The following is a 14225-nucleotide window of genomic DNA, read 5'->3' on the forward strand; positions in this document are numbered from 1 at the left end:
TCAGTCTCAATAAAAGTTAAACGAATGGTTTATAAACTCAATTCAAATATTCAAGAAAAGGTTTTGCTATTCGAGCTTCCTATACTTTACCTCTGACAGTGTATTCCAGAGATCGTTTCTGGCTGCATTGCCATACTTATGAATGGTTAAATAATCCTACAAAGAATATAAAATTAAAATTACAACTCAGAGGCTAAGCAATTTCCAGGAAACACATATATTTCTCAATTCAATTAATAATTTCTATTTGTTAGAATTACATTACTACAAAGACAAGGAGAAAAATGTGGAAAAAGATGAAAAATTTCATTTTACAATATCCTGAAGAGCTTTAACTGTCACACATTTCTTCACTCATCAAACAATACTGGTCTCTTAAAAAATATGTTCGTAGCCATAATCACTTCCCGTGGATTTCCAGCGTCAAAGACCTTCCTCTAATTTAACAAATCAACCTCAGGCAATTGTAAAGAAACAACCTCTGCAATGATACATTTAGGAGAAACTTCCCCATCAGACTTTCCTGTTGAAATGTTGAAAAAAACAAATTCTGTTTTACGGAAAAGTAAAAACAACAACAGAGACCCGACTGATATATGCCAACATGAAGAGGAATCGCTTTGCTAAAAGAGTCATGACTATATCCACAAGCTGTCCAGTTCCCTAGTCTCTCTGCAAGGGACAGGCTACCTAATACAAAAAAGGACACATACTTATTTCCATGAGCTTGAAACACATATTAATACTTAATAAGGAAAAGTTAATCCTAAATTTATTTAATATTTTTGAGGGTCCGGTTTTTCACTTCCCAGTTTCCACCATTAGTAGTTAAACCTACACACTTTCTATCTACCTATGCCTGCTCCCTTCTATGAAGCATGGTCTGTGTCACTGTGGATACGTGATTTGGTTACGGCCAGTTGGTGTTATTCTTTTTCAACATCAAAGTGGAAAAATGAATAGGAAATAGTGTTTTATGTTATAAAACAGAGAGTCTCCTCAATTTGAAATTCCTTCATCTCTACAACATGTAGGTAGTAAACAAAATCCTAATTTACATCACAGTACTGAAAATGAAAAAAAAAATGCTGACTCTCTTCAGTACTTTGTGTAGAGTAGAATACTTTAGGGATAATTAAACTTGGGGAAGACGTTTTTCTGAAATACAAATTGTAGCACCTGTGACAGATTCAGCTTCGTTGGCAACTCACAGCCCAGAAAATGGCAACTCCCACTTAATCAGATTCTAAAGATGCAATGCCCAACACTAACTTAGCAACCACAAATTCATCATCGTCATCAGGGATTATGAATAACTTTAATGAAAAAATATAACCCCAAATAACCAATCTGAACTCTACTTTTGGTTTTGAATATGCCATATGAGTCATTTTCCATTAGAACTTGGAGACCAGGATTAAAATAAAGTATTTCAGATTTAACTATCAGCATTATCTTTCATGCTTTTTCGGCACCTAAATGAATAAATCTGGGAACAATAGGAATTATGAAACACAAATTTGGGGTTTATTTTAGTACGTGATTTTTTTTAGAAGTATCAACATTAGAACTATTTATTTATTGGGTTTGGTTTATGGATATGCTGCTAGGATAATCCTAAAGAGGGAACAAAGAAATACCCCATGGACTTTGAAAAGTCCAATACCTAACTACAGGATTCTCTTCACAGACAGATCATAAAAATCCAACTGTTCAAGATACAAGTTGACTTTGGCCCAATATTGATCATCAACTCGAACTCTTGGTTCCCTCCCCAATTCAGAATAAAGTTCAAATTTACATTTCAAGCAAGCTGAAAGGGCAATTATCCAGGCTTAGGAAGCAGTTCCAACTTGCTTGCCTCGGAAGTCAGGGCAAAAAGCATCTGCTTGGATTCCCAGCAGTCCCAATTTTCGGGTGTTACTGGAATTCTACATAAGTCAACTCTTGTTTTTCAAAAACTGAGAAAACCCCAAGTGTTTTCCTTAATTATCTTAGCCTTCCTCTTACATGAAAATAGTCATATTTTAAGTTAAAGAAATTGTGTTTTGTCCTTGCTGAATTACAAAGAAACTTACAGAATAGTAAATATGGTTTTTCTGATAATCAATTATTTATTTATTCATTCTTTCCACAAAAGGTATGGTGTACTTTGCATGTGCTGGTAGCTTTCACATGCTGGGGAATGGTGCGGGGAGACTAAGAACAATGGCAGACACGGAGATGGGATTTGTGGAGGACGGTTTCTGGGACTGAAACTGTAGAAATCTTGGTACAAAAACTACTTGACAAGATGAATTTAAACATTTGCTGTGTAATTAAATAAGATTTTAAATTCCTTTCAAGCCTACAAGCCGATGAATATGAAAATGGCTGGAGTTATGAATCTGAAATGTAAATTTATGTTTATATGTATGTGTATGAAAGTCAATTAGCAGTAGATTTGACATTATGATACAAAATAGAAGAATTTTTTAATATTAACCATACAAAGAATTTCAGAAACAGAAGAGTTGTTGAAAAGGGGGGAAAAAAAACAACCATAGATGACCACTAGAATATTCTTAAGGGATCAAACCAACATTATAAACTGATTAAAAGTTAAAGGCCTATTTAGCCAAAGTATATTCTCATCCCTAAAGTACAAGAATGGGATTCTGACTGCCTTTGTCCAAATCTGCACCCCAATGCTCTCTAGTTACTTGATTTTGGCAAGTTGCTTAATCTCTTTGGGTATGAGTTATGCTAAGGAATGAATGATTTTTTTTTTATAGAATTAGGTTAAGGAATAAATGATTTAATATCTGTACAGTATTAGAAGAGCAAAAAGTGTCTAGTACCCAGTAAGTATTCAACAGACATCAGTTGTCATAGGCTTTTTAATCACTTAGGCTACCTGTTAGAGTAACAGAAGGAAAAGCATCACTGAGGATAATAACCAAAGAACACATGAAAACAATATCTGTCTCTTTTGTAGCATTGTGTGAGTTGCTTTCTTTTATCCCATTCAATCCCAGGACATTTATGAGATAGATATCATCATCATCATCTAATAAATCAGAACACTAGAACTCAGAGACTCTGGCCCATGTCCAAATGCCATTCCTGTGCACACCGCTGCTGACCCAAATCCAATGTCTGCTAGATGCCCCACAGACAACTAACTAAGAGCTGAACTCATTGTCCTCCCCAGCATTAGCTCCTTTTGGCAATCCTTCCCCAGCGATGGCCTTCCAACCACCTCAACCAAGGAGGCTTCTTGGGTGCCTCTCTTTCCCTTTCTACCACATTCAAGTAATGATCTACATTGGAAATCTTCCCTCCAGGTTCCCCTTTCCCTCCACCTGTCTGACAGCCTCTCTAGATGACTAAGACCATCACTGCTCTGTCCCTTTCAGATGGTGTCTCTCCCGTGCAGCCACAAGAGCTTTCATCAGATGCACACATGGATCCCTGCTGCATTCAGAAGACAGTCCGAACACCCTAAAGGAACGGTCCCTCTGTATTTCTGCCAGCCCAACTGTCACTCTGTCGCTCCGCTCTCTACCCATGCCTGTGCATACTCTTTCCTTCTAGTCCCCTGCACAAGCCCTTCTCCACATATGCTCTACTTCAAGCTCCGGGACTCAGGCTTGATAAATTCTTCCCAGAGATTCTTTCTTGGCCATTCCCAGACCGTCCTGAGTTACATACCCCTCTCATATTCTCACACATTGCACCATATAAGAGCATCTATCACACTGTGTTATAATTGCTTGTTCATCACTTTAACCACCCATATACTCTGTAAACTCCATGGGAGTAAAGCCCCTCCCTGTTGCTCCTCTTGACCACTGTTTAGCTGACATCTCTGTGCCCAGCCCAGTACACAGCAAATGCTGAATATATTTGTGTGATTTTTGACTTTCCTTATTCATCATGCTTTTCAGTTAACAACTGACAGTGCAGTTAAAAGACGTTTCTCATATCCATCAGATTCCTCCAAAATGTCTTATTTAAACACTAGCACAGGACACAATTTCTTATTTCAGTGCATATATGCCAGGTCTATAACTTGCATTGATATATACAATTGCATGTGATGTCATTGAAAGACCAAATGATTGGGTAGGAGGCCATTTTTATTTTACTTTCTTTGCTAACAAGTGACATGATCCACAATTTTGCATGTACAAAAGCCAATGGGACTACTAAGTAAACAGGAGAAAAGGAAAAAATGATCTGAGGAGGTAAAGCACTATTATCTTTTAACATGTTTATATGGAATAATTATGCTCTCCTACTAATGGGTCCCTTAGCATGTTAAAAAAGAGGACTAACTGCACAAAGGATTTATTCCTCAGGACACAGAAGGACAGTTTAATAAAATCCAAAGATATATGGGCTGGTTTATTTGTGTTTAGCTGCAAATTATAAAAAAAAAATCCATCCTAGAATAACCTTTATAATGACAAGATTTATTCTTCCTATTATAAGAAGGTAAGACAGCCGCAATTTTTTTCTCCAGAAATTGTTTGGCCTTGCCGTTCCTTGTGTTTTGTCTCCCTGCTTGGGTTTGAGGCTGGATGGCACAAGCAATCCCAGCCATCACATTCAGACAGGACATTGCACAGAGGAAAGAGACAGAATTTCTTTCTGAGAAACTTCCTTTCAGTTGCTGCATCAGACTCTCCGTGTTTCCCACTTGTCAGAATTGTATCACGGGCTCCAGCTGAAATCTGCTGATGAAGCTCTTAGGGGGTATTGTTTTGGGACAGCTCAAGGCCGGCTCGGTGCTAGGTTTTCTCCAATGACAGAAGAGAGGCAAGTCTGGGCCTCAGTGATACTGGCAAGTAGGAGCCCTTCTACCCGTAAGACTAGCCTGGGAAATGCCAGGTAAATCCAGGCATCGATTTTTCTGACTATGTGACAAGAAGGCTGAAGCAGGAATTTGAAATATTGTTCCTTTCTATTAAGAATAATTGTACCTCAAAAAATGTGTAGTAAGCATTTGTCATTCTTTTGGCTTTCCAGCATTTAAACACCACGTTTATATGGGGACAATAACTCACCATAGAATCCTGCAGGAAGGTGAGGGCTCTGCCTCCCACTCTCAATGGAAGGGACAAAAGAGTAAATCCCTCCTTCTCCCCTTTCCCTGACAGCTAAAGTATGTACGCGTGCCCTGGCCTCAGATAAGTAGATACTTCAGCGCAGGACTGTGAATCCTGCCAGATCGATGCAAAGAAGAAGGAACAGGTAGCCACATTAACGGTAGCAGTTAAACTAACCACTCCTGTGGCAAGCCCTTGGCTAGCTTTCTTAATTTCTTAGTTTCTCTTAGTTCCTACTACCCATTTTGCAAGCCTGGTGCTCCAGCATTCCCAATGCTTCCAAAGGCTACTGACCTACACCCTTCCAGCAATTTTTTTTTTTTTTTTTTTTTTTGCCTGATTGGCCAAACTTTGTTTCTATTGCTTGCAACCCAAAACCCTGACTGTTACAACACTAATAGGGGATATAATCAAAACAAACACAAACATCTTAAGTTTTCTTGTTAACCTCGGAATGAAAAATAGAAATGTTCTCACACAACTTATACAAAATGAAAAGCAAAGGACACCCAGTTTTACTGCATAAATCTAGGGTTTCACGGTATTAGAAACAGTAGGTATGAGGGGAAGGAGGTAGATACTTAGGTTTAAAAAGGAAAAAAGAGGCAGACAAGAAGACTGGAGAAAAAGTATAAAACTTCCATAGACAGGAATGCACAGAGAGTAACAATAATAAAAACAAACCTATGTTAAACTCTTGTCTTAAAAAAAAAAAAAAAAAAAAGCTTCTAGACAAACCATAAGTGATTCTTATGATTTGGGAGACAAACCATAAGTGACTCTTAATCTCACAAAACAACTGAGGGTTGCTGGGGGGAGGAGGGTTGGCAGAAGGGGCGGTGGGATTATGGACATTGGGGAGGGTATGTGCTTTGGTGAGTGTTTTGGTATGGTATGCTTTGGTCTGGCATGCTTTGGTATGGTATGCTTTGGTATGGTATGCTTTGGTGAGTGTGTTTGGTGAGAGTATGTGCTTTGATGAGTGCTGTGAAGTATGTAAACCGGGCGATTCACAGACCTGTACCCCTGGGGATAAAAATATATTATATGTTTATAAAAAATAAAATTTAAAAAAAAGATAGTCTTTATTTATATTTTAGATCTAATTATTGAGCACTAACTATATATCAGGGCTAGTACATGTATTAACTTTCTTGAAAAGTCTAAAAAGTGGTTCAACCCAGAACACATGATATCATATATGAATTTGAAAACAAATAATTATTTATAATTCTGTTACAGGTGCACATTAAATCTACTTTCAGCAATTATATTTACATTATTTTTGTCATTTGGTACTGATTATCAATTGTGAGTTATTTGACATAGCATTTCCTCTAATTTTTATATTCTCATAAAGGATTAATGTAATATCATGTAATATCTCAAGTACTCAATAAATATATTTTAAATATAAAAAAAAAAAAGCTTCTAGAGCAGGGGCTTTTAAACTAGAAACCTAAAGCTCAAAACTTAAATACTTGTGAGTGTATGCGTTACTAGAGTTGGGTGATGTTAAAGGAATCCATGGACAATAAGAAAGCAGATTAAAGGCTGTCAGATCAAAGCAATGTCACAGAAGGGTTGGAAAAACCCCATCTGAAGCCTGGGCCATGCACTTCAGAAATGTTTCTACATTCTCTGACCTTGAGAAACAGTAGCAAGGAGACCAAACGAGTGACAGAAGACCAACTAACACACACAAGAAAGATCAACTACAGATCGAGATGTTATTTTGTTTTTTATCTGAAACATGGCTGTAGATTATGAAATTAAATAAAAATGAGAAGCAGAGCACTGGAAAAGCATTATGCAAAATCAAAGAATGTTTACATTTTATTCTATTAGCCAGGAACCAAGGATGAAAAGGTATCAATAATTGTTAAACCTTGACTGTTAAATTATAACAAGTTTCTAAGGAGGAAGCCCAATAAAAGAGGCACCAATACTAAAGTTTTCAAGGTACATGAGTGTCTGTCTACCAGACACAGTAAAAAAGAAGCGGTATTTAGGAAAGAAAATTATTCGACTAGATAGAACAAAATCAATTATGCCACTGTTTGCATGCATTTTTTATTTTTATTTTTTTAATGTGCATTTGACCTAGATTTACCATTACACGTTGCTTACTTACATACAGGAGAATTGAGATATTTCTCTAAGAACAAAAAGGTATTTTACATGTTCCAAAAAATCCACTAACCACCTAATGAGGATAATTTTGTAAAATCAGCATATGTTCTTTAGGAGTTGCGAAGTATACCAGAAAATCAGAAAATCTTAAATCAAAACAACTTGCTGGTACATAAAAGATTTGTTTGTTGGTGTTTGTTTGTTTTAAATCACAGGCAATGGCAAGTTCTCATATCAGCTTTGTTTTCACAGATCTCTTACTTAGCAATTACACATCATACCATCAATGCCTTCACAGGCAGAAGCATCACGAGAGGTGTGAGGGATATCGCCACCGCTGAATTTGTGCATTCCAGAGCAAGCTGACAGGTCTTACACCTGTCAGTAAAATAATGTGAATGTAAGTCTATAGGGGTGTTCTGGGGTACTAAAATGTCCCCCCCTCTCCCTTCTGCCACTAGCTTGAAATATTACTGAGACATAAAATGAATCTATTTGCAAAACTGAATGCCTTTCCTGAATGCCCTGGTAAAGGACTTTGACCACAACAAGCTCATGAAATAGATAAACTATATCCTGACTGGTAAAAATACATTGCCTTTTGTAAATCAAGATGCCCATGGACTGTGGAGCATGTACGTGGAGCTCCCTCCACTTCCACTCCTTTTCTTAACCAGCCCTAGCCCTGGTGACTAGTTGAGGGGAAAAAAAATGCAATTCAATTAAGATAGAAGCATGTGTGTATTTAGAAAACTAAACAGAAATTTAGGCTGATCCTTATCAGTCATGTGATCTTGAGTAATTTTTCTATTATCTCTAAACTTCAATTTTTTCAGCTGGAAAGGATAGATAATATAGTACCTACTTAGGAAAACAGTGCACAGAAAATGACATAGAACAAGAAAAGCACTTAGAAAAATGCCTGCCACACAAAAACCCAAGGAACATTAGTTATTATAAGACCAAGTGCAAGGGGAAAATACCTCTAGAGTCAATATTTTTGCTCTCACGTCCAAGAGCAGTCAAAATATTCTAGAGGCTAAGGAAGGGAAATGATACGGACTAACTGGAAGAAAGTTAGTGCTTAGAGGGACCTTTTTTTTAATTTTTAAAAAAAGTAAAAATGCAAGAAAAAAATTGAGGCCAACGTTTTTTTAGGTTTGAGGAATGCTTAGAAACCTTCCCCCTCCTGGGTCTGGAAAAAGAAACTAGGAGGACTCCTGAGTTGTGCAGTCTAGCGCCCTATTTTTCACAGAGCTCTACTCAGGTGACAAGCCACTGACTGTTTATGACTTGGGTGGCTCATGGAATAAGGGCACTAATTAGGGACTTCAACACAAAATAGCCATACCTAAGTTGGCATGAAGCTGCAAAAACACTACTATTCAGGTGACCAGAAAGACAAGGCTTGGTCAAGATATATAGCAAACACTCAAGCAACATGTGCTCTCTCACTTCTTTCCCACTCACTAATCAACCCACACCAAGAAACCAACAGGAGTGCGTGTCCGTGTGGAAGAGAACAAAGGGTTCTTCACCACACATTCCGGACTGAAAAAGTCCCCTGGAATATCCTCATATTAATATCAATAAGCACAGATTGAATTTCCCATATGCTCAGAAGCATGGGGGATCTCTTCTAGTCAGTGTTAAAATCATATATACTTGTTAATACACTGTTTATCAATGACAGCTATTAGTCTATCAGATCCTTTCTGGTTTTAGTCCCCTGATTATCTAGCTTATATTGCATAGCTCATCTTAACCGGTTCATAGCAAACTGGCTCATCTCCTTTGCAGTGCTATCCTTTAGGTTTACTAGTTGGCAAAACCCCAGTCCTGGATGAACCCAAGCATGTGCCTTCTCTAAACCTGCACCATGCCGCTGAGCATCATGGGAGAGAATAATGCGATTGAATAGTTTGGTTGTATTATAAATTCATAATTCCCAAACTCAAATAGGCACTCAATACAACAGTCATGCCATCTACTCTTCCCAATCTTCAATCTCCAAACCTCTTTCCTGCCCAGGCTTACCCCCCAATTTTAGCTACTGACTTTGCTTTAAAAAAAAAAAAAAAAAAGAAAAAAATAGAATTCATCAGAAAGGAACTCCCTCATGTTCCCATTTCCAAATCCCTAAATTTACTGGTGTATCTCTTATCAGAGACCAATTACTTTACCTTCGCAAGGACAAACGTCCCAGTCACTTCTCTAGTTTCTGTCCATTAAGCTTTTCCTCTCCTGACGCCTTCTCCACCAGCCTAATTTGTACAACGGTCCCCCATCTTTGAGAGCTTGTTTGGGGGTTCTAGCAGGGGAGCGCAGCTACTCGTATACCCTTGACCGAAGAACGGTCCTCTCCTCTATCTGGGAAGGTCGTCCTCTTGACCGAGTGCGCAGCTTCGGGAGGGACGCACATGGAGTGGTGAGGGAGGAAGGGGATACCTGCCTAGACAGCCAGATCAGCCGAATCAACCCTGGCGATCAATGGGGTGACAGATGTCGCAGCCAGATCGCCCTCACATCCACGGTCCCCCATCTTTAAAAACGAAACAAAACAAAAACTTTCTTTAGCCTTATCCTCCTCTAACAACCTACCCTGGTTTTCTGATCTCTTTCCTTGGCAAATTTCTTTAAATTTTACTCTCCAGGCCTATTTCCACTCAGACAAAAACCCATGCACTCCATGGTATTGAAACCGCACTCCTTGGTAGGTGAGGGGTTTGGGAGAAGGGGGTGGGATTATGGACATTGGGGAGGGTATGTGCTTTGGTGAGTGCTGTGAAGTGTGTAAACCTGGTGATTCACAGACCTGTACCCCTGGGGATAAAAATATAAAATATATATATATATATGTTTATAAAAAATAAAAAATTAAAAAAAAAAAACAACCCATGCACTCTTTAAGCCATTCCAGAGATAATCAATAAATTGGCAAGCTGCCAAAAGAAACACTTTTCAGTCTTTACTCCACCGCTCAGTTGCATTTAACCTCATCGATCACTTTCTTGAAATAAGCTTTCTTCTTGACTTGGGTGACACCACACTCTTGGTGCCCTGCCTGCCTCTCCTGCTGCCGCATCTCCATCTCTAGCCTTGGGACCCTCCCCTTCTCTCAGCCTCCAGTTGTTCAAGACCCGCAGGGCTTGTTTCCTGGCCTTTGCCCCCGAAACATTCTCAGGTCCCCCCTCTTCCTCACCTCTCATACATACCCTTTACCCCATCTATCCCCAGATCCCTCCACGGGACCTTCAAAAAACATTGTGAATCCACGTCTCTGTGTATTTACTGACTATTTATGTTGCCATCACCTCTCACCTGACTCTTCAAATATCTTCCTAATTTTATTACCCGATTCCTGTCTTGGTATGCTGATTGCCCCACTCCCCGTGTATTATTATAAGTTGCCAAATAACTATTTTAAATATAAATAGAACCACATCACATCCCAGTTTAAAACTGTTTAATAGCAGCCCGCTGCACTCAGAATAAAATCCAGCCTTCTTAGCACTTGGTACTGCGTGACTACTTCTGGCCTTCCTCTCCCACCTTCTCTCTCCTGACTGACTCGGCTGAGCCACACCAGCTTCGTTCTTTCCCTAGAAGTTGCTCAGTCCTTGGCCTCAGCCCTTTGCACAAGCCCTTTCCAGAATGATCTCCTTCCTCCCCCAGGTTTCTCTTGGCCTGCAGACCTCAGTATGGATGCCTTCTTCTTAAGGAGTTCCTGAGCGCCCAATCTAAAATTGCCTGACCCATCTGCCCATATGTTCCCTCACAGCATTCTATTTTCTTCCTTCCCAGCATTTCTCGCATTTAGTAAATATATATGTATTTGCTTTTTTCCTGTTTAGGGTCAATCTTATCCTGTTACATATGATTTGTGAGATCAGGGGCCATCTCTGCTGGGGGCGGCATGCCCTGAACACTCGGTACTTACCACAGTGTCTGACATAAAGTGGGTATATAATAAGTTTGTGTGGAATAAATGAATAACCGAACATGCCTGATAGGGGAGCAACGTGTGCTGTGGGTCTAAAACAAAGCACAGCTGGTGCAGGAAGTGAAATCAGAATTTTGGTTTATTAGCACAAAGCATTAAGGAAAAATCTTAGCACTATAATGAGCTAGGTTTCAGGGGAAAAAAAATGATCTGTGAAATAATCACAGGGAGAGACCTTGAGCAGGAAAGAACAAGTGACTATAAGAGCCTGATTGCAAGAGGCAATGAGATTCAGGATGACAAATGAACATCGCCATTTCTTTGTGTGTCATACTAGCACGGATCCCCCTCCTCCATGGACGAAAAAAACCAGAGGTAGACCAAATGGGTTTGTGTTGTTGCTGTTGTTGTTGTTTTAAAGATTTTATTTATTTATTTGACAGACAGAGATCACAAGGAGGCAGAGAGAGAGAGAGAAGGAAGCAGGCTCCTGTTGAGCAGAAAGTCCAATGTGGGGCTCGATCCCAGGACCCTGGAATCATGACCCGAGCCAAAGGCAGAGGCTTTAACCCCCTGAGCCAAATGTTTTGAATAGACTTGAACCTTTTGTAAGGCATTTTCCAAATATATAACTTAGGTCTTTAGCACTCCTCCTAAGCCACTAATTTATAACATGGGCTTTTTCACCATAATACTAAGATACTTAGAATCATGGAGAAAAAATAATGTGTAGTAAATATGTTATGGTTTATTATTTTTACTGTATAGTCATTTATACAAAATTATGAAAAAGGGAGTAAACCTTCAATCTTCAAATGGGTAGGAACGTGGGTGATTATATCACGAAAAAGTGAAATACAAGAGAATATATGAAGTGTTTCCAACATCATTTGTGATAAAAAAAAAAAAAAACATAAACACTGAGATAGCAATTGGGTAATTTTTTTTTATTTATGAAATTAGTAAGAAAATTATTTTGGAAAGTAAGACCTGAGGCTGTTTGCTTAGTGCATTATAAAAAGAGAATTTTCAAACTTTACTTCTACTACTATGTACTGGCTTAACATTTTGGAAGAAAAATTAAGAATGTGATTCCAGAAGTGGATATGAAGAGACAACCAAAATGTAATAGGAAAAATCTATCATTTGAAGACCATGACAGTATTGTTCATTTAACAGAAACTGGAAAGTGATCTGGATGTTCACAAACAAGGAAAAAACTAAATATATTATGGCACACCCAGTATTAACCTATATAATAGCATCACCAAGCAGTTAAGGAAACATGAGTAATGAGAAAAACCACCTTCCCAACTCAGTAAGGTTCTTTTTGCATCAAAACTTACAACATTGCCAGATATGTGGTTCTAGGCTATTACATGAAGGTTCTGAAAAGAGAACAATAAAGGAAAAGAAAAAGAAATTAACAGAGGAAAAGAAAGAAAACTGCTGACGTAGGCATTATAACAGGTCAGGGAAACAGATGCCTGGGAAGCAAGTTTACCGTATCCTGCACTAGCGATCTAATCAATTGGTACAGTCCTCAAGGAGTGAGAGACACTTTGCAGTTCGGTGTACCCATAGCAATGCAAATTTAGAGACTGGTGTATGTTTGCACACATATCCACATACAAATATATCCACTCGTCAACCAAAGGTGTCTAAAAATTTCACAGATACAATTTAAATATGGTTTCACTTATTTGTGGAGCATAACAAATGGCATAAAGGACATGGGGAGTTAGAGAGAAGAAGGGAATTGGGGGAAATTGGAAGGGGAGGTGAATCATGAGAGACTATGGACTCTCAAAAACAATCTGAGGGTTTTGAAGGGGTGGGGGGTGGGAGGTTGGGGTACCAGGTGGTGGGTATTAGGGGGCACGGATTGCATGGAGCACTGGGTGTGGTGCAAAACTAATGAATACTGTTATGCTGAAAATAAATAAAAAATAAATTAAAAAAATAAATAAGGTTATCTAAGATATCATTTTATAGGATCAACTCTATATAGCTAAAATGTATAAAATATCCTGAGCCCTTAACAGGTAAAAGAAAACCAATAAATATAACTTTCTAAGACTTCCTATTAGCTGGGTAAATGCCTGCAGGATGACCAAATAGAGATATTTGTCATTAATAATAAGGGCTTTTTAGCTAATGCTATATAGTCATAGTGGTCAGTTAACAATATTGAACTCAAAGGCAAAATGATAAGGTTTCAATAAGTAGCTGTATATAAACAAATGAGTTGAAACTGATGAAATGGAAGCTATTTCTCTCTGATTGAGAAATATGAATAACTGCTGCTTTCTAATTTTTAAAGTATTTGCTTTTTATTGAGATTGTATTCTTGATTCTGAAATCTATATAATTAATATTTTTCTATATTAGTATTCTCAATAATTTTAGCTTTCTAGTTAGGTCTATATAAGTTAAATGCTAATTAGGTCAAATCCAACAACTAGAAACACCAGCAATGATAGCACTATTATCATATGGTATTGAGTGATCACAACAAATAAGTGAGAAGTGTTAACCTTCTCCCTCTAGTATAACTAAAACTGCCCAGTGATTTAAGTGAAACACGGAGAATTTTGAGCAAAAGCTGTCAGTGGTTATTCATTTTAGATTAAGCATGATTGAGTTATCATCTGGATGAAAACACAATACTACCTCTTCAGAAAGGAAATGAACTTCGACACACTGTCTCTGTTCCTCTATTATTCTATGACTTTTCATTTTTCCGAAAAAACTACATGTGAGAGAAAAAACGTTCTCTCAGAAACGCAAGCTGGAAGTTATTGAATAAAAATCCTGTGTACACATGTTAACATAGAACTTCTCACTGGAACACAAGTTATTGAGTATGTTGTTGCTACTAATAATCCCTCTGGCTTTGTGCCTGTCATTACCTTCAGGCTATCAGAATTTTATGAGCACAAACCAATAATAATGATATTTCCCTTTTGCTTTTTATCCACACCTCATTGCCTTACATTGATTTGCATAAGCAATTTCTACCCTGATAATTGGAGCCAAACATCTTGTTCTGGGTT

The 14225-nt window shown here is 38.1% G+C and overlaps 1 protein-coding gene across 1 annotated transcript in view; it reads right to left on the reverse strand.

Annotated features, from left to right (window-relative positions):
• TRHDE (thyrotropin releasing hormone degrading enzyme) overlaps positions 1 to 14225 on the reverse strand; it is a 376037-nt gene that overhangs the window by 91360 nt on the left and 270452 nt on the right. The window contains exon 8 of the mRNA XM_082742838.1: positions 91 to 156. Within this exon, the coding sequence (XP_082598964.1) occupies positions 91 to 156 (66 nt within the window). The remainder of the gene's footprint in view (positions 1 to 90; positions 157 to 14225) is intronic.

The sequence above is a fragment of the Mustela nivalis genome (genome assembly GCF_964662115.1).
Source record: "Mustela nivalis genome assembly, chromosome: 7".
Taxonomy (NCBI): domain Eukaryota; kingdom Metazoa; phylum Chordata; class Mammalia; order Carnivora; family Mustelidae; genus Mustela; species Mustela nivalis.